Here is a 27,595-nt window from a genome sequence, read left to right as displayed (position 1 = left end):
CGTACCCACTTTTCCGGTTCCCCAGCAAAGGGAGGCAGCGCCGAGACCGCGTGTCTCGCTGCCCATTGTTCTGCGTTAGGTTTAGTCACTTTTCTCACCTGTACTGCATCTTGCTGCTCCGCTGGTTTCTCGGGTACCGGTGCATCACTCGTAGCTGCGTTGTGGTCGTTTTTGCTGCGACGATCGGCACTCGTATCCTCATTACCCAGCATTGTAGCGTATCGAGTGCTACTCAGTTTCGCTAGGTCAACGTCCTTCGGCTGCTCTCGTTGGTCCATCCTCGGTACAGCGTAATCGATCAGCGTCGATGTGTAGGCCGCATCCGTGATAGAATGGACTTCTTCCTCTTCGTCTATCTCCTCCTCCATGTCCTGCTCGATCCTCGATTGTTGCAACTTTACCGATTCTAACTCGAGTTCGATCAACTGGCGTCGCAGATCGATCTCCTTTTGCTTGTAGAGGTTAAGCTTCCTCATGGTTTCTGCCTTACTCGATGACGAGGTTGTGCTTCTCGCCACTGTGGCACGCACCTTGCCTTGCTGCATACTTCCACTCGCTTCGTCGCACGGTTCTTCGCGCACTTCTGTGACCGCTGAGATTGTGGTAGTGGAGCTTTGTCCTACCTTACCGGATTCGTCACGCGTGCCATCCGTTGCCGAGATGCTGTGCTGTGGTGCGGTGTTCATCGTGATGCTTGGCTTGGTGTTGGTTTCACTTCACTAATAACGCGTATGTATGTAATGTCGCGTGTAGTTGGAGTGTTTTTAAAAATGTTGCGGCTCCCGGTAAACGACTTTAGGACTTTTTTAGAACCTTTAACTTTATTTTATTTTAGCGCTAGGTTTAAAAACACGTCCGATTTGTATGGCGTTCACCGATCAAGAGACCGATCAAATCCGCCCGGATAATCGTGCTTCCTGTTCCTCTCTTCCGCTAACGACCTGCTACTTCACGCGTTTACAATCGCAGGCCGAGTTCGTTCGAGCTATCCTAACAGGGTAGATGCCGTTATTGGATTTGCTGTGACTTCTTCTAGTAGCTGAATGAGTTTGCGTTGCATACTGGAATGCAGAAGCCTTAACGTCTTAAGCTCTCTTTGTGTGGCCAAAGATCCATCGTCCCCATAGTGGTACATTTGTTCAGCGACGACAGCTTGGGATGCAGATTGTTGTGAAGCTAGTGATGCAGCTTGTGGTGCAGCTGGTACAGCTAGTGGTGCAGCTGGTGCAGCTAGTGGTGCAGCTTGTGGTGCCGCTGGTGGTGCAGCTTGTGCTTCTTCTTGTGATGCAGGGTCTTCTATACGCTGCGATGTGGATCTAGTTGTCGGCATGATCACTTGTAGATGCTTTTCCTACTGATGTCGTGATGAACACACAAGGCGATGTCTAATACACCGCAAAATTGACGATAGGAGTTGCTCGTTTGTGGATGTCTTCCTCGTTGGGCCAAGGTTTGTGCCGTTGTCCAATACAACGCACTCTCAGGGATGAATTGGAAGACAGTGGATGTCTTCCTCGTTGGGCCAAGGTTTGTGCCGTTGTCCAATACAACGCACTCTCAGGGATGAATTGGCCGACAGTGGATGTCTTCCTCGCTGGGCCACGCCGTATGCCGTTGTCCAATACAACGCAGTTTAAAGGGATGAGATGGCCGCCAGTGGATGTCTTCCTCGCTGGGCCATGCCGTATACCGTTGTCCAATACAACGCAGTTTAAAGGGATGAGATGGCCGCCAGTAGAGGTTTCCGTCGCTGGCCACGCCGTGTGCCGTTGTCCAATACAACGCACCTCAAAGGGATGAGTTGGCGTCCAGTGGAAGTTTCCGTCGCTGGCCACGCCGTGTGCCGTTGTCCAATACAACGCACCTCAAAGGGATGAGTTGGCGTCCAGTGGAAGTTTCCGTCGCTGGCCACGCCGTGTGCCGTTGTCTAATACAACGCACCTTATTGGGATGAGTTGGCGTCCAGTGGAAGTTTCCGTCGCTGGCCACGCCGTGTGCCGTTGTCCAATACAACGCAGCTTATTTCACTGGTTCACTCTTACTTTACCGACCTGGCCGGCATCCGGTTCGAAGGACCAAAATGTGTAGGATTGCGCCCTACACTAGATTACCTTAAACTCGCGATTCGATTTTCAAAGGGAGCAAAAATCAGCACGATACCAAATACACCTGAGAGCGCTGACAAGTGTCAAGTAAGAGCTACCCGCCAAGGACTCTGTACAAGATTTGCCAGCTGGGTGATTTGAAGATATAGAAAAAACGGTGTTGAAAAAACCCGATGTGGACAACCCTTACACCTCACTCAAACATCATATTTTGAATAGAGTTACTCAAAGTGAAGAGGCAAGATTAACAAAATTGCTCTATCACGTGGAGATTGGTGACAGGACCCCTTCGGACTTGTTCCGCCATATGGTGCAGTTAGCAGGAGATTCGAGTATGGTAGGTTCGGCCCTCATTCAGAAACTATGGAAATCGAGGTTGCACAAAGCAATAGAAACGGCACTAATAGCAGTAGACACAAAGGAACAAGAAGAACAGCTGCGGATCGCAGACATACTGTGGGAGTGTGTTCAAGTGGGAATGGTAGCAGAGGTAAAAAATAAGAGTGAATCTTATTTTGATACACAAAATACCACCTCTGAATTAAGGGCGGAAATCCGCGAGCTTCGCGAGGCAATAAAAAAATTGACTGTTCAAAAGCGAGGAAGAAGCCCATCGCGCTCTCAAAGTGGTCGTGCTAGGCAACGTTCCAAGTCTGCTCGGTCAACCTCACAGTCACGCATGTGCTGGTACCATTTTCGGTTTGGAAAAGACGCCGAAAAAAGTGTTGCTCCATGCACCTTCAGCAAAAATAACAAAAAAAAACTAACGAACTCGCGTGAACTAGCGGATGTCCCGCGAGCTCACATTAGCTTCTCGCCCCGTCTTTTTATCGAGGACGAAATGTCCAAATTAACATTTTCATTCGATACAGGAGCTGATGTGTCTGTAATTCCGCACACCATGATAGGGAAGGCAACGCGTAAAACAGAGGCAATGCTCACCGCAGTCAACGGCAGTGCCATTGCAACGTATCGTACGATGCTGATAAAAGTTAGCCTCGGATTACGACGTGTTTTTAACCCTATATTTATGGTGGCTGCAGTCAATCGACCTATATTGGGAGCAGATTTTCTTTTTAGTAATGATATCGCAGTAGACTTGAAGCGACGCAAGTTAGTAGATTCGTCTACTCACATTACTGCTCAAGGGAGAATTGCTCAGGTTGACACGCCTACACCTAAACATTTTTCACATGAGCCTTGCGCATTCACGAAGGTGTTAGAAGAGTTTCCAAATCTACTGGAGCCACCGAATTTCAATGAGCCAGTACGTCATTCGGTCCAACACCACATCGAGACCAAAGGGACTCTTCCCTTTTCATGGTGTCTAAATCGAATCAGGATTGGAGACCGTGTGGTGATTATCGGCGACTCAATGCCATCACCACACCAGATCGATATCCAAATCCCCATGTACAGGACTTCACCATGAACCTCAACGGGTGCACATTTTTTTCAAAGTTGGATTTAATCAGAGCCTACCACCTGATTCCAGTTGCAGAAGAGAATATTCACAAAACTGCAATCACCACACCGTTCGGATTATTCGAATTTGTTCGAAAGCCGTTCAGCCTTAGAAATGCTGGACAGACATTCCAGCGATTCATTATTATTATTATTATTATTATTTATTAATCTTCAACGGGCCCTATGGCCTAATTAAGATGTAACAGTTCATTAAAAAAAACATATCAAAACATGATTTGCAGCGCAATTCACTGCGGCCATGGCAAAAGCCGGAGACGTTCCTTGAAGCACTGAGTTGAGATGTCGAAGTCGAAGCAATCCGAGACAGTGTTGAAGACAGCCGACATGCGGAACATAGGGTCAGACCGACCAGCGCTGGAACGGGGTTGAGCGAGCCGTAGTGTTTCTCTAGACCTAAGTGTTCGGGATGGTGCATGGATATTGACTCGATGCAACAAAGGCGATGAGTCGATAGAGCCATTTAGCAATCCAGCGATGAAAGAACACTGTGCATTGCGTCTTCTAACCATAAGAGGTTCAAGGCCTAGAAGACGGCACCGCGCAGCATACGGAGGAAGATTATTGCGATCCTGCCAGGGAAGTAGGCGTAGGGCATATCACGTGAGCTTACGTTGAATCGCCTCAAGTCGAGCAATTGAAGAAGCGGTAGTTGGGCTCCAGACTACGCACGAATATTCCAGAACCGAACGAACGATACAGTTGTAGACAGCTTTGATTCACATGGGGTTGCGGAACTCATTAGTTGTCCGGATAACCACGCCAAGTAATTGATTTCCTCTGGCTACAACGTCATCAATATGCTGTTTAAAGTTCAAACTAGAGTCAAGCAGAACGCCCAGGCATGTCTTTGGCATGATTTTGTCGATTAATTGCAGTGCCGTCTATGAAGTAGGTACCAGTGACTGGGCTCCTGCATTGACTAAAAGACACACAGTAGCATTTCTCGATGCAGATAGTCAGTCCATTACGCTTCCACCACGAACAGAAAATTTCGATGCAGTCTTGCAGCAATATACAATCACCTGTGTTGTGAATAGGCGCAAAAATTTTTGCATCGTCGGCAAACAGACTAACACTGTCGGGAGGTAAAGCGAGGGTAACATTTTTGATAAACAATATGAAGAGAAGCGGGCCAATATTGCTTCCTTGTGGCACACCCGAGCTGCTGACTATTTCTTTGGACATGTGCTTATCAATTTTCACGATGTATGTGCGATTAATTAGGTAAGACTTAAGCCACTGTACGAGCGAGCAGGGAAATCCTAGCTTATCGAGTTTAGCGAGAAGAATTGCGTGCGGAAGAGAGTCGAATGCTGCTTTCAGATCTGTATAAATTGCATCGACTTGAGCTCCGGCATCAATTTGACTAGTGCAATAGGTTACAAATTCAACCAGGTTCGTGGTAGTCGACTTTTTTGGCACGAATCCATGTTGATACGGGCTTAGGTAGCTGCGGCATGCATGTAGCAGATTTTTGTATATCACTAGTTCGAACACCTTGGAAATGGTACACAAAGATGTAATACCCCGGTAATTGATGGCATCTGTCCTGTCGCCCTTTTTGTAAATAGGAACCATCCAAGATTTCCTCCATGTTTTGGGAAAGTAGCCATTGGCTAGCGATGCATTGAACAATTTTGCAAGGATAGGTGCTACTGTCGTTTGACAGCGTTTCAGTACGGTAGAAGGAATTCCGTCGGGTCCAGGAGCGAAGGAAGGCTTTAGTTGTGCTAGGGCAGATAAAACGATCTCACTGTCGATGAAAGGAGTGCTCATGTTAATTGCGCCAGCCGGAGTGTTGACGAGAGCAGCATCAATGGTATCGGTATCATTCATGGCTGGTGAAAAGCAATCTGCGAAGCGATCCGCGAAGAGATTGCACATTTCATTAGTGTTGGCACTTGTTGCTCCTATGTACGTAATGGATTTCGGTGTATGCGTGGATTTTGTTTTGCTGTTGTAGAAGCGCCAAAACGAGTCAGGCCACCTGCAGAGGTTACGTTGAATTTTACTCAAATATCTGCCATATCGAAACCTGTTATAGCTGCAGTATAAAGAGTGCGTGTCAAAGTAGATCGAGCGAGATCTTTGGCAGCGGCGCGTTTGGTAGTGACGATAAGCAGCTCTTTTTACACGTTTGAGTCGTTTGAGTGTGCGGTCCGCCCAGGGGGGGTTAGGTTTAGGACGCTGAACTGGGACGCATACAACAAAGGCTTGCAGCATAAAGGACGAGAATGAACATACTGCTTCGTCAAGTGAAACAAAATTGGAACAGTGAAAGCTATTGTTAAACATTGATATCATGTCGTTCAGTTTCACATAGTCAGCTTTAGCAAAGTTATAACGATAAAATGCGGTTGTCGTCGAGTTTTGTCGAGCCGTCAAATTGCGTCGGGTCGACGAGTTAATACGTATATTGAAGTCAAACGCCGGATGGTAGGAGTCAAGAGGTACAAGCGGAACAACACTTGGAAAGACAGGCGAACACAATTTAGCTGCAGCATTGTTAGCGTAGAGCAGGTCAAGCATGCGTCCGTGCGAATTATTGATGTGATTAAGTTGCACTAATCCGTTAAATTTAAATCCATCCACAAAGGTGTTGTTGGCCAGTGAGCGCGCAGTTGGTTCATAGTGCGTGATTGATGAGTATGCTGGCGAGGACGAAGGATCAGCTGTGGACCAGCTTATGCTAGACTGATTGAAATCGCCAATAACAAACAGCAGATCCGAAGGCTTCAGTGTGAGAGTGAAGCTGCTGATACAATCATGTAGAGAGCGAAGAGTCGATATCTCGGAGCTAAGCTGCGGTGGACCCAAATAGCATTGGAGCGTTACGTTTCGCGATTTTTGTATGGAGGCGTTACTGCTCGCTACCTGCTCATAACACTGCTCGATAGCAGTCATTAGTGAGCAGGTAGCGTGTAACATTCTATGTAAGCTCAATGAAAGCTCAAAGCTCAAGCGTTACTTAGCGAGTGCACGAACCTTAGTATAACGCTGTGGGTTCTGTATTCGGATGTAAACAAAAACACACACACTTTTTTAAAATTTCGATGCACATTGTCCAGTACAACGATAAAATGTATTTTATTTAACTATTATTCAATACTTACATGCCGCAATATATGGTTTTACACGTTTATATACGATTTCAACCATCACTTTGGATGGTATCAACGGATGCTGACGGCGTTGTTGTCTCTGCGTCAGGCACATGTATTGTTGCCGTTTCTAATGCTCGGGTCGTTTTTTCGTTAGCAGTAGCACAACGATTAAACGCACTAATTGTACCACTTGCAAAGCGATACAAATAACGTAAAACACATAATACACCGTACAACACACTTCTTAACAACACATGCACATAAAAACCACTTGTCGATGCGGTGATCCAATGTCCTGTTTGCAGTGGAAAAATAACAAGGAAAGATTAGAATGCTTTCAAATATGACATTATTTTATAATACTTTCCTTTCCATGCTATTTTGTGGTGTATGGCAACGTTAGTTTGCTTGAAGATACACAACGACCGGTGTGTTGGTCCAGTTGAGAATGTGCCGATCACGATCACAGCCGGCTTTAGTGATTGATGTAGAAACTGTAACAAAGATCAATATCATTAAATCTGCATTATTTTTGCAATTCATTGTGATTTAAAAAGTAAAACATTTCATCTTACCGGCGTCGTATTCCGTCTGCATACACACACACACACACACAGCTGCTCAACCATACTCGGACGAATGTTGCCAAATTTCGGGATGAAATTATGTTTTTCCTGTGGAATAATGTGTTCAAGCATTAAAAGATAGTTTATTTACTGAAATATGCACAGAACACTTACCTTTTCCCGAGTTTTCACATAAAATTTCACGATTATTCTGCTCACAATCTTTACGGGCGGTTGCCCGTGTTTGTTTACGGTTCTAACTTGACAAATATGCGAGCTGTCATGTAACGAAGTGAAATACATTCAAACCTCGCCAATTGCAAGACTGCTTTTTCAATTGAATACAAAAAATCCGAGTTGTTCATATAAATATGAGAAAAAGTCAGTTAATCCACATTGTATAAAATAATAAACATGAAAAAATACGCAGACATTAGTCGTGTTGCATAAAAAATGTCTTTTTAATAAACAAAATCTAATTTTTTGTAGACATATGATATAAATGCAATTAGCGAGTTCTAATTGTATCATATATACAGGCGGTCCCCGAGATACACGGTTAATGGGGACCGAAAACGGCCGCAAAATACCGCGTATCTCGAATTTCCGCGTAAGTCGAATCTCGTGATTTCCAGCTAAAATATTAGTAATGTTCGTGTAATTTTGCAAGTAGGGGGAGGTTATAGTTACTTTATGAATTAGTTGATATGATTCTTACTGAATATAACTGTTTTAAACCTTTTGATATAGTTTTTAACATTCGATCAAAACGGAAATTATTTGGCAATTTTAAATTGATGTGTCAAATCAGTACAATTTGCTCAAAGAATTGTCAAATTTAGAAAACCGCGTATCTCCGAATCCGCATATAAGAGGTACCGTGTATCTCGGGGACCGCCTGTATTGCTATTTTCAAAGCGGTTTAAATTAAAACAAACATCAGTGTTTTTTTTTAAATAATCAGAAAGATAATTATAAACTTAATAATGATTAAAATGTATTTTATTACATTTATGTACAACGATAACCTAACTAGTAAGCATGTTCATGCACGTGTGTAATTATTTGATATTTTTTTGTGTGATCCCAATACGAATGTAATTAAGTAAAACAGACAATATACTCTGTTCCTTTTTCAATTCTTCAAGATAAGTTTTGTTTAATAGAAACATCTAAGTTTGCTTAAAAAACATATATAAATACATATATAATTACACATACATATATGAATATAAATATAGAAATAAATAAATAAACAAATATATATATATATACATATGTACATATATATATATATATATATATATATATATATATATATATATATATATATATATATATATATATATATATATATATATATATATGTATATATATATATATATATATATATATATATATATATATATATATATATATATATATATATATATATATATATATATATATATATATATATATATTTGTTTAATTTGTTTAATTTGTTTATTACTCGTTCAATGGATAACAATGGATCCGTGTGAATGTTCTTAAGTCTAATATTAGATTAAAATAAGTAGTAAGATCATCTTAATAATTCGCTTCTAAGGCAGTTTTTAAAGGATTGCACTGACGTTCCAAAATCAAACAAATGACGAACTTCGTTAAACACCCTAATCATGGAGTTGAGGGGGTCTCTAGATCCATATCCAGTTCGACTACGGTTCAGGGCAAGTAACGGACGAGAGCGAAGCTGAACAGCAGGCGCGTAAAAGTTTAACTGCTGGAGTAGGGAAGGACAGTCGATGTTATTTTGCAGTAAACCAGCCACAAATAGTTGTTGTGCGGTACGGCGTCGGATGTGGAGCGGTTGCAGTCCGAGGAGCAGAAGTCGCGATTCATAAGGTGGTAACTGACTGCCAGGTGGCCAAGGTAACAAGCGTGTTGCGTATCGGGATAAGCGACGCTGTATCGATTCCATTCTCTCAGAAAGTCTTTGGGTTGAGGGCTTCCAGACGACACAGGCGTATTCGAGTACCGGGCGGATAATACCACAGTATAACGCTTTGATGCAGACTGGGTCTTTGAAATCTCTTGTTATCCGAAACAACATGCCAAGCAATTGATTACCTCGGGTAATCACCTCCTCTGTTTGCTGGTCAAATGACAGCTTTGAATCAAGTATGACTCCGAGATCCTTCATAGTATTAGTGCGTTCTATTGGTAAACCGTTAACTGTGTAGCTGGTATTCTTAATTTCTCGTGCGCGTGTGAATGAAATGACTCGGCATTTTTCAATGCAGAGGCTCAGGCGGTTTCGATTGCACCATTGGTGAAAATCGAGAAGGTATTGTTGTAGCTCGGAGTGGTCTGTGTCATTTTTTATCGTCATGTAGATTTTAATGTCATCTGCATACATTAAATGATTCGCTGCTGGTACTACATACGATAGGTCGTTGATGAACAGTACAAACAGTAGTGGACCCAGGTTGCTACCTTGTGGCACACCAGATGATGCAATGAAAGACCTTGAATGGCACCGTGAGAAAGATACAGCATACGATCGATTGACAAGGTACGATTCTAACCAGCATATTAAATTTCGCCCAAGTCCCAACTTGTTCATCTTGGCTAAAAGGATGTTGTGATCGATGCTATCAAAAGCAGCCTTTAAATCCATATAAACTGCATCTGTTTGAATCCTGCTATCCATGTTACGGAGACATTGTGATGTAAAGTCAACAAGGTTAGTAATCGTCGACCGCTTTGGAACGAAACCGTGTTGTTGAGGGCTAATATAGTGATATGAAGCCGTGAGTAAACTTGTTTGGATCACTTTCTCAAAAACTTTGGCTCCAGCACTGAGTGATGTTATGCCTCTATAGTTGGCTGCATCTTCCTTGTCACCTTTTTTAAATATGGGGACTATCCATGAACTCTTCCAAATAGAGGGGAATTCTCCTTGTTGCAGCGAAAAATTAAAAATTTTGGTGAAGATCGGCGCAATGGACTCACAGCATCGGCTGAGAATGATGGCAGGAATACCATCTGGGCCGGGACTAGCTTTGGGCTTGACTGCTTTGAGCACATTTAGAACAGATTCTTGCGATATATTAGTTAAATTAAGGTCGATGACATCATTAGGAGTATTAATTAAAGCGTTGGTGATAATATTGTCGTCAGTAGTTGAGATTGTGTATGCCTCCTCGAATCTACACGCAAATATATCACACATATCTGAAGCAGTTGAACCAGCTCGGTCATTGTGGTAAATCGATTTAGGTGTCACATTTGTACTATTGTGTTTCTTACGAAAACTCCAGAGAGCTTTGGGCCTTTTGATAAAATTCTTCTCCAACCGAGACAAGTAGCCACCGTAGCGTATTTTATTGTAACTACGGTACAAGCGAGTTGTTTCATTTAATATGCTTTTGTTAACAGGTGATCGGTACTTCGTATATTTTTTTAATGCAGCTTCCTTAGCTCTTTTAAGTTTTTTTAGGTGGCGGTCAGACCAAGCAGGGCCGCTCTTTGGTGTGATAATTGGTACACACGAATCAAACGAGGATAAAAGAAAGCGTATAAATATCGATAAAGCTTCATCAACAGAATTAAACTGGCTAATTCTGAACTGGCTATTAAAATTAGTTATGAGCTCATCAAGCTGAGTAAAATTGGTTTTATAAAAATTCATCCTAGGTCTACTTGCTTGCGTCAGTGTAGGATTAGGCATTGTGCTTGGAATTCGAACCGTTAAATCGATGGCTGGATGGTACAGGTCAGGAGAGACTAGTGGTGTTGGGCAGGGGTGCAAATCGATGCAGTAAGTTGCGGCAATAAAATTTGCGAATACTAAGTCGAGCTGCCGGTTAAGCGAGTTTTTGATACAGCTTATTTGATAAAGATCGCTAGCGTTAATTTCATCCAAAAACCGGGATCTGACCGAAGATGATGAATTTGCCACATAGTGCGCGAACGATGATGAGTGACCAAATGTTTGTTGTGCTAGTGACCACGATACTGCCGAAAAATTAAAATCTCCAAACAAAAATATTAGATCATTAGTTTTTGCATGGTTTACTATTGCACTTACACTTTCAATCACAGATGTAAGAGTATCTGTGTCGTTAGCTCGATTAGGAGGAATGTAAACAGTCCCGATGAATATCGTGCAAGATGATAGGCGAACGGTAACCCACACTTGCTCAAGTGAGTTACGAGGTAGAGTGAGTTCACGGGTGTTCAATAAGGATGAGCATGCGATCAGTGCGCCACCACCACGAGTATGCATACTATTAGACAAGCTACGATCACATCTATACACCGAATAGCCCGGGTCAAACAGTAGCGATGATGGAATTGAATTGTCAAGCCAGGTTTCGGTGAGTATTATTATCTGATATTTAGCGTCCAATGTGTTCAATCCAAATTCTGTGAGTTTGGTACGTAGTCCTCTAACATTTTGGTAGTGAAAATGTATATCACATGGTTTCAAAGCAGTGTCAGTCGGTTTGGCATGTGAAATATTTTTAATATCGCGAACTGAAAACATTTTCAAGTGAGTTGCTGTGTTAGTGCGTGCGTGGTCATTACATGAAGTGTTAGTGTGCGAATAGCGACTGGCTGATGCTTCTTGTGTGCGTAAGCTTCATGAGCTGTGTTCGTGATGAACGTCATTGTTTTGAGCCGTACGATCAGCTGGGATAGGTGAATGCTCCATATTGTGCACTATTGGTTGTACATTACTAGGTGATGAACTATTTGGCTTTTCATTGATGGTTTGCTCTGCCGGTTTCGGAATATTATCGATAGGCACTGCATTGATGCTTTGAAGTGGGGTTTCATGTGCATTCATCGGTGTGAGACAAGCCAAAGGATGGGATGATGCTGGACGGTTATCACGTAGTATAAATTCACGTACACGTAGATTAGAAGGCCAAACCGAGGACGATAACGCAGTTTCACGAAGGTGAGCCGGGATGCGAACCTTAAACGACATCGGTCTAGCCAAAGTAGTGTCGAAATTTTTGCCCATCAAGCTAAATGCAATGACGTCGGTTGTGGCCAGCCGTCGTTTCACAGATTCCACGACTTGTTCACAGGAAGTGCCAGGAGCAATGTTAGCTAAATGAAGCCACATTTTGGGTACAAAGCGGTTTTGAACGGTTGGAAGGTTTGGAGAATCGTTATCCGTGCCATAAATAGCAATTGGCTGGCGAGAAGTGATGTTATTTGTGATGTTAATATTGTTGTGCTCAGCTAGTGACGGTACGGCTATGTTATTGTTGATATTGTTGTTATTGATGTTTGTTGTTCTTTTGGCGACAAGCGAGATAGCAGGTGAAGTGTTTGTAGCACTGACCAACTCGGAGAATAATCTCTTCGCTGGTAAAACTCTGCGCAATTTGGCAGGAGGGTGACTGCTCAGTGGTGTTCTCTTCTGCGATTCATTAAGCTGCGATAGACCAGTATATATATATATATACCTTCTTCTTCTTCTTTGGCTCAACAACCGATGTCGGTCAAGGCCTGCCTGTACCCACTTGTGGGCTTTGTGGCTTTCAGTGACTAATTGATTCCCCCCCATAGCAGGATAGTCAGTCCTACGTATGGCGGCGCGGTCTATTTGGGGATTGAACCCATGACGGGCATGTTGTTAAGTCGTACGAGTTGACGACTGTACTACGAGACCGGGTTATATATTTATATATATATATATATATATATATATATATATATATATATATATATATATATATATATATATATATATATATATATATATGTATATATATATATATATATATATATATATATATATATATATATATATATATATATATATATATATATATATATATATATATATATATATATATATATATATATATATATATATATATATATATATATATATATATACACATATATATACATATATATACATATGTTTATATATATATATATATATCTATATATATATATATATATATATATAATATGTTATACATATAAGTTGTTAATATAATTATTTTTATATCATTATACCGATGGCGGAAACCTTTAATTTTTTCATCAAATTTTAGTACAAGTTTCTGTTAATTTTGTTTTAAAATATGTGATCTGAATCGTTATGAAACATCCATCACCCATCTTTTCCAAATTCAGTTAGACCATCTCGCTTTGCTTTGAATTCTAAGTCAGAATGTATGGGGTGCGCGGTACGGGTAAGAAGAACATAGGGGCGGGGGTACAAATAAACGCATCACAACACCAAAGTCTGGGTGAGACGGTGATGGCGTGAAACGCTTCTTGCTTCAAGCTCTTGTGGTAACAGTGTTAAAAGCAACAACAACAACAGAGAATAACGCATCGCGTAGAAACAAACACACCGTTCGTGGGTATGTCAGGGGGGGAAACAACGGGAAAAGCTTAATTCTCTCTCAGCGATGCCGCTTGGGGAATGTATACTACTGTAGTAGGCTATGACTACTATGACTACCTAACAGTGGGATTTTGCCTCAGCAATATTTCACTTCCTAGGCATAGTAGCCTATGCCATGTTTAGTAATAAAGCAGTTCATAGTTAACCACCAAACTAGCAAGTTGGTTTTTATTTGCTCTCTGTGTGAACTGTAACATTTGGCGACGAGGAAAAGTTCAGAAGCATTTCGAAGGTCTTTTTAGCGAAATCATCAAATAACGAAAATGTCCCAAGAGGATCTGCGAAACGCCATCGTCCAACTCACGAATCTCGTCGCGAAGCAGCAGCAGCAGATCGAAAATTTAGCAAATCGAACTTTTTCGACGGCGGCTAGCGGAAGCGAGAAGACAATCGAGTCGTTGGCAAATGGAATCCAAGATTTCCTGTACGATCCGGACGCAGGAGTTTTCTTTGATGCATGGTACGCTAGATACGAAGACGTCTTCATTCAGGATGGTCATTCTCTCGACGATGCCGCCCGTGTGAGATTGCTTCTACGCAAATTAAGCACCCCTCTGCACGATAAGTACGTGAACACTATTCTGCCAAAGCATCCTCGCGATTTCTCTCTGGATGAGACCGTTACAAAACTGAAGAAGTTGTTTGGTCGCCAGAAGTCGGTTTTTCACTCCCGTTACCAGTGCCTGCAGTACGCCAAGAGTGACGCGGATGATTTTACTTCGTATGCTGCCATGGTCAACAAACACTGTGAAGCGTTTCAACTTTCCAAGCTCACGTCGGATCAATTCAAAGCTCTCCGATTTGTCTGTGGACTGACCCCAAAGTAGAGTAGATACCCCAAAGTACCCAAAGTAGATGCGGAACTCGAAAGGCTCGAAACAAACGGTATAATTTCTCCAGTTCAATTCTCGGACTGGGCAGCACCAATAGTCGTCGTACGGAAGTCGGACAATGTTTCGGTCCGTGTGTGCGGTGATTATTCTACGGGGCTGAACAACGCGCTGGAATGTGACCGTCATCCTCTACCTCATCCTGACGATCTTTTCGCGGAGCTGGCTGGGGCACGCTATTTCACACACCTTGACTTATCAGACGCCTATCTACAAGTTGAGGTCGAGGTGGAATCGCGCAAGCTACTTACCGTGAACACACATCGCGGCCTTTTCCAGTACAACCGACTTCCTCCCGGAGTCAAGTCGGCACCTGGTGCTTTCCAACGCATTATTGACAGCATGGTGGCTGGCATCTCTGGAGTGAAACCTTACCTTGATGATATCTTCATTGCTGGCCGCACCAAAGAGGAGCACGACCGTATCCTCTATGCTGTTCTCGAACGCGTCCGTGAGTATGGTTTCCATTTACGCCTTGAAAAATGTCGTTTCGCGCTTCCCCAGATCGGTTTCCTTGGATTGATCGTCGACAAGGACGGTATTCGGCCTGACCCGTCCAAAACAGAAGCCATTGCCAAGATGCCACCCCCGAAGGACGTGAAGCAACTTCGCTCCTACCTCGGAGCTATCAACTATTATGGTCGATTCGTTCCACAGATGAAGCACCTCAGGGCTCCCCTGGATGACCTGCTGAAAAAGGATGCTCGCTGGAACTGGACAAAAGAGTGTCAGAAATCTTTTGAGCAGTTCAAGACCATTTTACTCTCCGACCTGCTGCTTACTCACTATGACCCATCTAAGGAGATCATCGTCGCGGCAGACGCATCGAAGTATGGTCTAGGCGCTGTCGTCATGCATCGTTTCCCCACCGGTGAGGTGAAGGCAATCGCACATGCTTCTCGCTCACTAACGGCAGCGGAAATGAACTACGGCCAAGTGGAAAAGGAAGCATTGGCGTTGATATTCGCTGTCACCCGTTTCCATAAGATGCTGTACGGACGGCATTTCACTCTCGAAACCGATCATCAACCGCTACTCAAAGTTTTCGGCTCGAAAAAAGGAATACCAGTTTACACAGCCAATCGTCTGCAACGATGGGCTTTGACACTTCTCCTGTATGACTTCGGGATCAAGCACATCTCGACGATGAATTTCGGCTACGCAGACTTCCTGTCCCGGCTGATGTCATCACAGCGCAGACCAGATGAGGATTACGTCATAGCTGCCGTCTATGTCGAATCCGAAGCAAAGGCGATTCTCGAAGACTCCATCAACAATCTGCCAGTCACACATCAGATGATTGTGGCTGAGACACGTAAGGATGCTGTTCTGCAGCAAGTGATTAGTTACATCAATGAAGGATGGCCAGCAAGCGTGAAGCTAATCACTATGACTACCTAACAGTGGGATTATGCCTCAGCAATATTTCACTTCCTAGGCATAGTAGCCTATGCCATGTTTAGTAATAAGGCAGTTCATAGTTAACCACCAAACTAGCAAGTTGGTTTTTATTTGCTCTCTGTGTGAACTGTAACATTTGGCGACGAGGAAAAGTTCAGAAGCATTTCGAAGGTCTTTTTAGCGAAATCATCAAATAACGAAAATGTCCCAAGAGGATCTGCGAAACGCCATCGTCCAACTCACGAATCTCGTCGCGAAGCAGCAGCAGCAGATCGAAAATTTAGCAAATCGAACTTTTTCGACGGCGGCTAGCGGAAGCGAGAAGACAATCGAGTCGTTGGCAAATGGAATCCAAGATTTCCTGTACGATCCGGACGCAGGAGTTTTCTTTGATGCATGGTACGCTAGATACGAAGACGTCTTCATTCAGGATGGTCATTCTCTCGACGATGCCGCCCGTGTGAGATTGCTTCTACGCAAATTAAGCACCCCTCTGCACGATAAGTACGTGAACACTATTCTGCCAAAGCATCCTCGCGATTTCTCTCTGGATGAGACCGTTACAAAACTGAAGAAGTTGTTTGGTCGCCAGAAGTCGGTTTTTCACTCCCGTTACCAGTGCCTGCAGTACGCCAAGAGTGACGCGGATGATTTTACTTCGTATGCTGCCATGGTCAACAAACACTGTGAAGCGTTTCAACTTTCCAAGCTCACGTCGGATCAATTCAAAGCTCTCCGATTTGTCTGTGGACTGACCCCAAAGTAGAGTAGATACCCCAAAGTACCCAAAGTAGATGCGGAACTCGAAAGGCTCGAAACAAACGGTATAATTTCTCCAGTTCAATTCTCGGACTGGGCAGCACCAATAGTCGTCGTACGGAAGTCGGACAATGTTTCGGTCCGTGTGTGCGGTGATTATTCTACGGGGCTGAACAACGCGCTGGAATGTGACCGTCATCCTCTACCTCATCCTGACGATCTTTTCGCGGAGCTGGCTGGGGCACGCTATTTCACACACCTTGACTTATCAGACGCCTATCTACAAGTTGAGGTCGAGGTGGAATCGCGCAAGCTACTTACCGTGAACACACATCGCGGCCTTTTCCAGTACAACCGACTTCCTCCCGGAGTCAAGTCGGCACCTGGTGCTTTCCAACGCATTATTGACAGCATGGTGGCTGGCATCTCTGGAGTGAAACCTTACCTTGATGATATCTTCATTGCTGGCCGCACCAAAGAGGAGCACGACCGTATCCTCTATGCTGTTCTCGAACGCGTCCGTGAGTATGGTTTCCATTTACGCCTTGAAAAATGTCGTTTCGCGCTTCCCCAGATCGGTTTCCTTGGATTGATCGTCGACAAGGACGGTATTCGGCCTGACCCGTCCAAAACAGAAGCCATTGCCAAGATGCCACCCCCGAAGGACGTGAAGCAACTTCGCTCCTACCTCGGAGCTATCAACTATTATGGTCGATTCGTTCCACAGATGAAGCACCTCAGGGCTCCCCTGGATGACCTGCTGAAAAAGGATGCTCGCTGGAACTGGACAAAAGAGTGTCAGAAATCTTTTGAGCAGTTCAAGACCATTTTACTCTCCGACCTGCTGCTTACTCACTATGACCCATCTAAGGAGATCATCGTCGCGGCAGACGCATCGAAGTATGGTCTAGGCGCTGTCGTCATGCATCGTTTCCCCACCGGTGAGGTGAAGGCAATCGCACATGCTTCTCGCTCACTGACGGCAGCGGAAATGAACTACGGCCAAGTGGAAAAGGAAGCATTGGCGTTGATATTCGCTGTCACCCGTTTCCATAAGATGCTGTACGGACGGCATTTCACTCTCGAAACCGATCATCAACCGCTACTCAAAGTTTTCGGCTCGAAAAAAGGAATACCAGTTTACACAGCCAATCGTCTGCAACGATGGGCTTTGACACTTCTCCTGTATGACTTCGAGATCAAGCACATCTCGACGATGAATTTCGGCTACGCAGACTTCCTGTCCCGGCTGATGTCATCACAGCGCAGACCAGATGAGGATTACGTCATAGCTGCCGTCTATGTCGAATCCGAAGCAAAGGCGATTCTCGAAGACTCCATCAACAATCTGCCAGTCACACATCAGATGATTGTGGCTGAGACACGTAAGGATGCTGTTCTGCAGCAAGTGATTAGTTACATCAATGAAGGATGGCCAGCAAGCGTAAAGCTAATCACCGATCCTGATGTGAAGAAGTTCTTTGTCAGACGTGAGGGACTTCAAGTCGTCGATAACTGCGTCATGTTCGGCGATCGAATCGTCGTTCCATCAAAATTCCGAAAGCGAATCGTCCGCCAGCTACATCGTGGGCACCCAGGAATGGAGCTCTGGATGAAGTCTCTGGCTCGCAGCTACATTTACTGGCCGAATGTTGACGACGATGTGGCGCAATTCGTTCGTCAGTGCGATGCATGTGCTGAAGCAGCGAAGGCTCCGATGAAAGCAACCCTGGAATCATGGCCTCTTCCGGACCGGCCGTGGCAACGAGTACACGTCGATTTCGCTGGCCCAATCGATGGACATCACTATTTCGTGATTGTGGATGCCTACTCTAAGTGGCCCGAAATTTTTCGCACTAGATCCATCACCACGACAACAACTTTGGACCTGCTTCGTGAAACATTTTCCCGTTACGGCAATCCAGACACGCTAGTCTCAGATAACGGAACGCAGTTTACGAGCGGACAGTTTCAACAGTTTTGCAGTGAGAATGGCATCAACCATATTCGTACTGCTCCATACCACCCGCAGTCGAATGGCCAAGCTGAACGTTTCGTGGATTCCCTCAAACGCGGCCTTAAGAAGTTAGGTAAGGGGGAATCACCATCATTACAGCATCTACAGACGTTTCTTTCAGTGTACCGATCAACACCCAACCGGAATACACCTAAGGGAACGTCTCCAGCCGAAGCGTTTTTAAAAAGAACGATGCGCACTACGTTGGATTTGTTGAGGAAACCATATCCTCCGACTGCAGCCGTTAACCACAAACAAAAAGAACAATTCAACAAACGGCATGGAGCGGTCAAACGATCATTTGTAGAGAATGACTTGGTGTATGTTGAACAACACGTACACAACAAAAAGTCGTGGGTTCCTGGTCGAGTCATTGAACCAAAAGGATCCGTTCACTATGTCGTGTCGCTTGACTTGCATGGAAGACAGAAGCTGGTTAGATCGCATGTCAACCAAATGCGTTCTCGCTACGGTTCCGAAACCCCTGGGCAAGAACAACAACAACTTCCATGGGAAGTTTTATTAGAAGAAGTTGGTACTACTGCTCCAGTGAAACCAGCTGGCAATCATGTTGCTATTAATTTGAACTCTACGGTGCCAGCTGATATACCTGTTTTTGAAAATCCGTCAACCGATTTCAACCCGCCAACAACCAATGAACAACCATCTGCATCAGCATCGGAATCCATCGCATCCGAATCCGTCATAGCCGAATCTATCGCATCTGAATCCGTCGCATCCAAATCCATCGGAAGCTTACTACGTCGTTCCGTACGAACACCGAGAATCCCTCAATGGCTCTCATCATACGACCTTTACTAAAAAGGGGGAGATGTAGTAGGCTATGACTACTATGACTACCTAACAGTGGGATTTTGCCTCAGCAATATTTCACTTCCTAGGCATAGTAGCCTATGCCATGTTTAGTAATAAAGCAGTTCATAGTTAACCACCAAACTAGCAAGTTGGTTTTTATTTGCTCTCTGTGTGAACTGTAACAACTACCATGACGTACAGATGTGCGTTATTGCAGGCGACGCGCACACAAATATACTCGAGAGAACGATCATGGGAAGGTAATTCTATCGACTCGTATGCGTTAGAAACGGCTAGCAAAACACCACCACCGCGAGAGCTAGAGCCGCTGAGAGAGCGATCACAGCGGTACACAGAGAAGTTGTTGTTGAAGAGAAGAGCAGATGGAATGTTGTCAACAAGCCAAGTTTCCGTGAGGGCGATGAGATAGAAGTCAGCCTCCGATACAGCTAAGTGAAATTCTTTTGTTTTAGTACGCAAACCTCTAACGTTTTGATAATAGCAGCTTAAATGCTCAGCGGTAGCGTTGTCATTGTGGCAGTTGGATAAAGCGGGTATACGGTAAGTCAATTGAGCTGCGTTGTCAGAGCATGAGGCTTGGCGTGTTTGTTGCGTGCAATGAGCGGAACTTCGTCTAGTTGAGAAAAAAGCGATCGATTGTAGACTGGTGTAGGTGCGGAGATGAAGCACGGTAGTTTTGGGGCGGTCCAGAAACAAGTGTTGAGTTGGGTGCTTCCAAGGTATCATTCACCGGGGGGTGACACTGTTGTGATGATGTTGTTTCAGGACCAGGTGGAGTAGACGTGCGTGCGGCTAAACGGTGAGTCGTTGTTGGTGTGCGCGGGTGTAGCGGTGATCAGTACTAGTAGCTGGTGTGCGTGTTGTAAAGCGGTTTCGGGTGGCTATAGGAGATGAGGTTTGGTGGTCGTGTTGACGGGATTGAAAAAACTCACGTACACCGATACCAACGGGCCAGGTGGATGGTGTGAGTGCCGCATCTCGAAGGATAGCCGGAACTCTCAATTTGAATGCAAGCCAATTCATGCTGTCCACACTAACCCCTCTTCTCAGCAGGCAACACGCTATAACGTCATTGGTGGCTAAGCGACGCTTTACAGAAGCGACCACTTGTTCCACAGTGACGGCCGTTGATAAGCGGGATAGGCGGATCCAGATCCTATCTGTGAATGGCTCACGAGGTGCAGCTTGAAGCGGTGATGATAACGGATCGGTTCCCACCAGTTCCTGCGGTTGTGTAGGTGCCGGCTGGACGGCAATCGTGGTGTTGGTGTATGCGTTTGGCGATGACGCGGCACAAAAGGATGTTGCCGCGACTGTTTACAATTTTGTTTACACCAGGAGATGCCGAATTTTCGATTTTGTGCCTCCGTTTTCTACCAGTAGCTGGTCGAGGATCAGAGTCTCGATTGTGAGGCGTGGATGCAGTTTGAAGGAGGGTAAAACCACTGCGAACTTCGGCGACAATAGGCTTAACGAGCTTGCCAATAGCTGCTACAGCTGAGTTGAGGGCGGCTTGGAAACCGACCTGGGCGCCTATTTCTTTTACCGAACGGCAGCGCGGATTTTTAAGCATGTTAGTGCAGCCAATGCAGCTCCAGTGCAGGTCGACATTGGACAATACTGCGTCAATCAGCTCGGGGGGCAATTTGCAACAGCCGCGGTGGAACGTAGCGTCACAATATGCACAACTGATGATGCAGCCGGTGGCCTTTAGCGGTTCTGCATACGAGAAGCAAATAGCCGCCATATCGCGAAATCACGCGTAATCACAGCACAACACTGCTAAGCCGAGCAGGAAAAAACAGCAGGAAACCACAGTTGTGATGCAACTAAACAATTCTCCAAGACGAAGCGATGATGTTAAACAGTTTAATAGTCCGTAGAATAGGCAACAATGCGATGCGACGCAGAAAACACAAGAAAATTATTGAAATATCACGGAGCGCGACGGGAGGGCGGCCGAACAATTAAACGTCAAACGTCATATCAGGAATTCATGAAGACCATATTCAGTGATTTAGATTTCGTTTTCATTTATATAGACGATATCCTTATTGCCAGTCTAACAAAGGAAAAACACGTGGAACACCTTCGAAAAGTATTGAAGCGTCTTTCAGAGTTTCGGGGTAAGCGAGATAAAATTTCTCAGTCGCCGCATAACGGCCGAGGGCATTTTTCCTTGCCCAAGCAAAATAATTGCTATCAGAGATTTTCCGACCCCAACTACAGTTAAACAGGCCCAACGCATAGTTGGAATGCTGAACTATTACCACCGGTTTATTAAAAATGTTTCGAAAAACTGCGTCCTATTCACCAACTAATAGCTGAGCATAGCAACAAAAAAATAAAAAGATTTTTGAATGGTCTCAAGAATGTCGCCAACGGAAACAAGATACTCGACTTACGATCGCGAATTACTTGCGATAGTTCTCGCTATTAAGCATTTCAGCCATTTTCTTGAAGGAAGATCTTTTGTGGTATATACCGATCATAAACCGCTGATTTCAGCATTACCTTCCTAATCGGAAAAATCACCGCGACAAAGTCGCCAGCTAGATTTTATTTCCCAATATACCTCTGATATACGCCATATCACGGGAGATAGCAATGTGATAGCTGATGCATTCTCAAGGATAGGGAAAACAGAGGCAATCACGAGAAATACCTAAGAATTTTTTTCTAGAGAACAGAAAAATGATGAACAAATAGTGAAGCTCATGCATAGTGCAACAAAAGACGTGAACTCAAAATACAGGTTGGAACGCCTAACCTTATTCGACACAGATTTAATGTTCGATTCCTCGACTGGGACTAACAGACTTTACGTCTCATCAACCTTAAGGAAACAAACTTTTGAGAGCCTTCATAATCTGGCACATCCAGGCATATGCGTTTCACGCGGACGGATAGATTTTTCTGGCCGTCCATGAAAAGAGACGTTGGCATTTAGATTCGAGCTTGTCTGGGATGCCAAAAAGCTAAAGTGGTTCGCCACGTGAAATCCCCAATCGAGGAATTCAAGCCTACGAAAGGCAGGTTCGAACACATTCACATGGATTTGGTCGGACCATTGCCCCCGTCAGAAAACATGACATACCTACTAACAATTGTGGACCGATTCACAAGGTGGCCAGAGTGCTACCCGTTAAACGATATAGCTGCACCCACAATAGCTAGAAAATTCGTTGACAAGTACATCTCACGTTTTGGCTGCCCTGCAGTTATTACCACCGATAGACAGTTTACTTCGAAGCTATTCAACGAGGTTACGCAAATTAATGGGAGTGCACCATATTGAAACAACAGCATATCACCCCAAGTCAAACGGTATGGTGAAGCGTTTCCACAGACATGTAAAGGAAGCAATCAAGGCAAATGAAAACACCAATCAGTGGACGAAATGCCTACCGTTGATACTTTTGGCAATCAGAGTCGCTTTTAAAGAAGACCTTAAAGGCGCACCTGCGGAAATGGTCTATGGCCAAAACCTGAAGTTACTTTCTGAAATATTTACCCCATCACAAGACAACTGCTTGACGGATCGACACCCATCGTGCTTGACGGATCGAACCGAATTTATCAAAGATTTAAAAGAAAAATTGAGATCGGTGAAACCGAAGACCCCAAGGTACGATCGTCGTCAACACGTTTATTTTCCAAAAACCTTAGAGGATTGCAAACAAGTTTATATTCGAGTTGATAAAGTGAGAACAAGACTTACTGCACCATATGAAGGACCTTACGACGTTATAAGAAGATGTCGAAAATACTACGTCGTAAAAATCAACGAGAAAAATGAATCAAATTCTGTTGATCGGCTGAAACCAGCGTTCGAATCGGAAGAGAACCCAGACATTGTAAAATCACCAACCTCACTTCTGGTTTTTTCCTTCCAGAGGCGCAAGGAAAAAAACAGTCCGTTTCAAATGATACAATTGTCCACGTTTTTTTTTGCGTTTGACGGTTCATCGAATTCGTGACTGGATCACTGGGGGAGGGTCATGTAGTGATCGTAGCGACATCTGTGCGTCAGGCACGGGAACACTCCACTCACTTAGCATAATTCCAAACCGTATCAACCAGGAGATAGGATTAGCTAGGTGATAAGATCGGATGCGCCGATCTGATTACGAGATAGGATCGGATGCGTCGGAGATAGGATCGGATCGCCGGACTAACGGAGAGAAGAGATCGGATGCGCCGATCTAGCTAGACGGTAGGATCGAATTCGTCGATCTAGTTAGGGACGGACCACTTCTCACACGCACCTGAGCTAAAGCACACGTGCCAATAAAAACGTATCAGTAAAGTTTACAAAATACAACACGGATCTGTTTTACGGTCGCCTCGCTAGAACCATAGATGCGTGCCCCAGGCATGACCTCAAAATCATCCTGGGGGACTTCAACGGAAAAGTCGGTAGGGAGCCAATGTACCGCCAATACACTGGCTGTCACAGTCTGCATGAGCACAGTAACGATAATGGTAGTAGATTGGTCCAGTTCGCCGCAGCGAACAATCTGGTTGTATGAAGTACCAAATTTGCGCGGAGGGACATACACAAAATTACGTGGGCGCACCTGGATGGAGAATCCTGCAACCAGATCGACCTCATGTTAATAAGCCGCCGACGACAGTCGAGTCTGTTAAATGTCAGAACATATCGAGGAGCCAACATCGATTCCGATCACTACTTGGTTGGCTAAGTGATACGTTGCAGAATCGGCCGCCCCCGCGCCAATCGGGGCGGAGAAAACACGCAGCCTCGGCTCAACACGGACTCTCTAAGGGACATTACTGTCCAACAGGAATTCAAAGCCGCTTTAGACGAGTCTCTACTACCAGAAAACAGATATGAAACTACGAGCGAGAGGTGGAACGCTCTAAACACAAAAATAATAAACTGTGCAAGATATATACTCCCAACACGTCGTGGCAATACCAAATCTGGCTGGTTCGACGATGAATGCAGACAAGTGACCGAACGTAAGAATACTGCATACCGAGCAATGCAGCAACGGCATAGAATGCGGGCATGCGCAGAGGAATATTCACGGCTCAGACGCGAAGAGAAACGAGTTCACCGCTCCAAGAAGCATGCTTTGGAGGAGCAAAACTTGCGGGAACTCGAGTCAACCAGAGAGGCGTACGGAACGACACAAACGTTTTACCAAGCGATAGCAGGTCACCGAAACAACGTTGTACCTAAGGTAACCTGCTGTCGCAACAAAGATGGAGATCTGGTTAGTAACCAGCCAGAAGTCCTCTCGCAATGGGCTCAGTACTTTGATGAATTACTAAACGACCAGTTTAACGAACAGCTAAAAGCACCACTAGCAGATAGTGTCATGCTACTGCCACCTAGCATAGAAGAAACACGAAAGGCTATCCATCGGCTGTAAAATAAAAAGGCACTCGGAACCGACGGAATTGCAGCTGAACTGGTCAAGAATGATGAATCTAGTATTCTAGTCGTGCACCTACAAATTGTTAGTGAGGTGTGGGATAGCGAATCGATGCCTTGTGACTGGAATCTCGGCATCATCTACCCCATATATAGGGCGTTCGGGATAATTTTGACAGTCATCTACGGAGAAAGAAAAAAAAATAAAGTAAAGTCCGTAAAGTCTTTTCAGGCCGTCAACATAAACAGAGGAGGCATGGTAGGCCCAAATTGAGGTGGCAAGATGGCGTGGAGGCGTCCGCCATTAAGGCCGGGATAACGGACTGGCAGACGAAGGCACGAGACCATGAGCGGTTTCGGACATTCCTGAGGCAGGCAAGCCCGCAAAGCGGTTGTAGCGCCGGATAAGTAAGCAAGTAAGTAAGTAACAACAAAATAATAATAATTAAGATTATAATACTAATAATTATGAAAAAATCCATATGACATACTAAAATTATTGTTAATTATTATGACAATAAGTAACAATATTAAATATGATAAAAATAAAACAAAATAATAAAATAAAGACAGAATAAAAGTAAAAAAATAATAATAAAATAATAAATTAATAAATGACGACTCTGGGAGGGCTATATTTGTGATAACAAAGTTAGACATGGACGCCTCTGGGAGGGCTACATGCACTCCGAAGAGTTATGCAATGGTGCCTCTGGGAAGGCTATATTTGTGATAATTTACCATAACACGGACGCTTTATTGAAAAGCTACACGCGTAATATAAATTGAAAACATTATAAATTTAACAATAATAACAAAAACAATAAACCCATTTACATAAATTAGAAAAATAAAACAATAGAACAAAGAAATTGTAAAGTTGCGGAATTTTTGAAACAGAAAAGACGAAGAATCGGAAGGTGTGCGCTGTTCTGATTCTCGAGCACGAATGCCGTTTTATTTTGACGTTTACGCCTACGATACTTAAATATTAACGTATGACCGCGAACAAGGTGTTTATGTGTTTGAGGTGTATTCACATACAATTTTCGGTTTCTACAGCTCGGCCATCCTGATGGCAAATTGGCCTCAATTTTGCCTTAACAACTTTTCACTAGAGTTCTCTTTTTTTTGTCTTTGTTCTTTGAGATCGATCCACGCAAACAATGAGACCCCAAATTTTGAGTGATTCAGGCCGAGGGGTATGAGGAAGCTTGAGGAAGCACGGAGAAGCGCGCTGCGATGAGAGTTCGCATTCTGTTTTACACGCGCGCTTCACTAACACCAATACAAATACCGTGCTTTGACGAGCCGTCTGTGAATGTGTGTGTGTCTTCTTTCAGCGAGCTCAACTTGGAGCTGCTCGTCACATCGTGTTGTCTCGCTTACACTACAGCATCGAACCATCGCTCCGTATGTCCCCCCCTCCTACGCGTGCAAAACCACCAGTACAGCGCGACGCTTTGCCGGAGATGGTTGTGCGTGTTTTGTTCAAAGTCCCGCGCGCAGTGTTTGTGCGTTGATGCGCATTTCGTTATAAGTCTCGTGCGCCGGTGTGTTTTGGTGAAGTGTGCAGTGAATAAACAGTGTGCACAGACGCACATGCTGTGCGTGGATCCACAGGTAAGAATTTGCTGAACAGAGTCAACGCAGATTGTCGACAAGTTTCCCGCAGCCTGGCTCGACCCGGTATGACGTCATTGGATTCTAAATGTGTACTTTAGTGTGTACTTTATGTTTCAATAAAGTGTTTAATGTAATAAAAAATGACAGTGTTTGTGTTTAGTTTTAGAATAAGTGCATGAAAGAAAACGAAAAACGAAAGAAACAACTATCTTTACATGTGTTGGTAGCATGGCTCGAAAGAACACATTGAGAACTGCAGAGCGCACCGTGCGTTACGGGTGGGGAGGGGGAGGGCTCGCGCGAGGGTGTAACTCATTCGTCGAAGAGACACTGTATTTCGACAGCGTCACTCAAATCACTCAAAAAATACACTCATTTTGCCGGACGGGTACAGAGCGCACCGTGCGTTACGGGTGGGGTGGGGGAAGGCTCGCGTGAGTGGGTAACTCATTGGTCGAAGAGACACTGTATTTCGACAGCGTCACTCAAATCACTCAAAAAATACACTCATTTTGCCGGACGGGATCTCCATCGGTACCGAGACGGTGGGTACTCGTGCTCGTCAGCCGACGAGAGATCGCTCTCGCGGTAGAGCGTGGTGTAGAGCGTAGAGGTAAATGTAGAGCGCACATGAGTGCCCCGCTTTGTAATGCATCCAACACTGAGTATGTTGCTTTGTCTGAAGCATCGCAGGAAGCTATTTGGTTGCAGCGATTGTTAGAAGATTTAGATGAAAACGTCTCGATCACAATCAATGAGGACAATCAATTTTGCTTAAAATTGATAGAATCAGATAAATTTAGTAATAAGACAAAGCATATTGATACAAAATATAATTTTGTGAAAGATCTACAAAGAGTGGGAACCATTAAGTATGTATACTGTCCGTCTGAAAGTATGATAGCTGTTTTACTTACCCAAGTGCCACAAATCCACTAAACGACCACTAAACGGCTTCTAAACGACTCAAGTTC

At 44.2% G+C, this 27,595-nt stretch overlaps 2 protein-coding genes and 1 long non-coding RNA gene across 3 annotated transcripts; 2 read left to right on the top strand and 1 right to left on the bottom strand.

Annotated features, from left to right (window-relative positions):
• Window positions 1-7,062: 7,062 nt before the first annotated feature.
• Window positions 7,063-7,995, bottom strand: LOC133393810 (uncharacterized). The gene is made up of 3 exons (XR_009766405.1): window positions 7,438-7,995; window positions 7,273-7,371; window positions 7,063-7,191 (listed from the first exon to the last, which is right to left on the bottom strand). It is a non-coding gene; the product is annotated as an uncharacterized LOC133393810 (long non-coding RNA).
• Window positions 7,996-13,950: 5,955 nt separating this feature from the next.
• On the top strand, window positions 13,951-15,978 carry LOC133392786 (uncharacterized protein K02A2.6-like). Its single transcript, XM_061654173.1, has 2 exons — window positions 13,951-14,421; window positions 14,515-15,978. Exons 1-2 carry the CDS (start codon window positions 13,951-13,953, stop codon window positions 15,976-15,978), a joined length of 1,935 nt encoding a protein of 644 aa, XP_061510157.1.
• Window positions 15,979-17,137: 1,159 nt separating this feature from the next.
• On the top strand, window positions 17,138-21,624 carry LOC133393609 (uncharacterized protein K02A2.6-like). Its single transcript, XM_061659259.1, has one exon. The coding sequence runs from the start codon at window positions 17,150-17,152 to the stop codon at window positions 19,574-19,576; it is 2,427 nt and encodes an 808-aa protein (XP_061515243.1). The 5' UTR covers window positions 17,138-17,149; the 3' UTR covers window positions 19,577-21,624.
• The last annotated feature ends 5,971 nt before the right edge of the window (window positions 21,625-27,595 follow it).

This window comes from Anopheles gambiae, chromosome 3, assembly GCF_943734735.2.
Source record: "Anopheles gambiae chromosome 3, idAnoGambNW_F1_1, whole genome shotgun sequence".
Classification (NCBI taxonomy): Eukaryota; Metazoa; Arthropoda; class Insecta; order Diptera; family Culicidae; genus Anopheles; species Anopheles gambiae.
Note: the sequence above shows the minus strand (reverse complement) of the source record. Positions and strands in the feature narration are given on the sequence as shown.

Coding starts and splice junctions, on each gene's coding strand:
- LOC133392786 (XM_061654173.1), top strand. CDS start 13,951: ATGTCCCAAGAGGATCTGCGAAACGCCATCGTCCAACTCACGAATCTC. Junction 14,422..14,514: donor TTACTTCGTATGCTGCCATG/GTCAACAAACAC, acceptor ACCCCAAAGTAG/AGTAGATACCCCAAAGTACC.
- LOC133393609 (XM_061659259.1), top strand. CDS start 17,150: ATGGTGGCTGGCATCTCTGGAGTGAAACCTTACCTTGATGATATCTTC.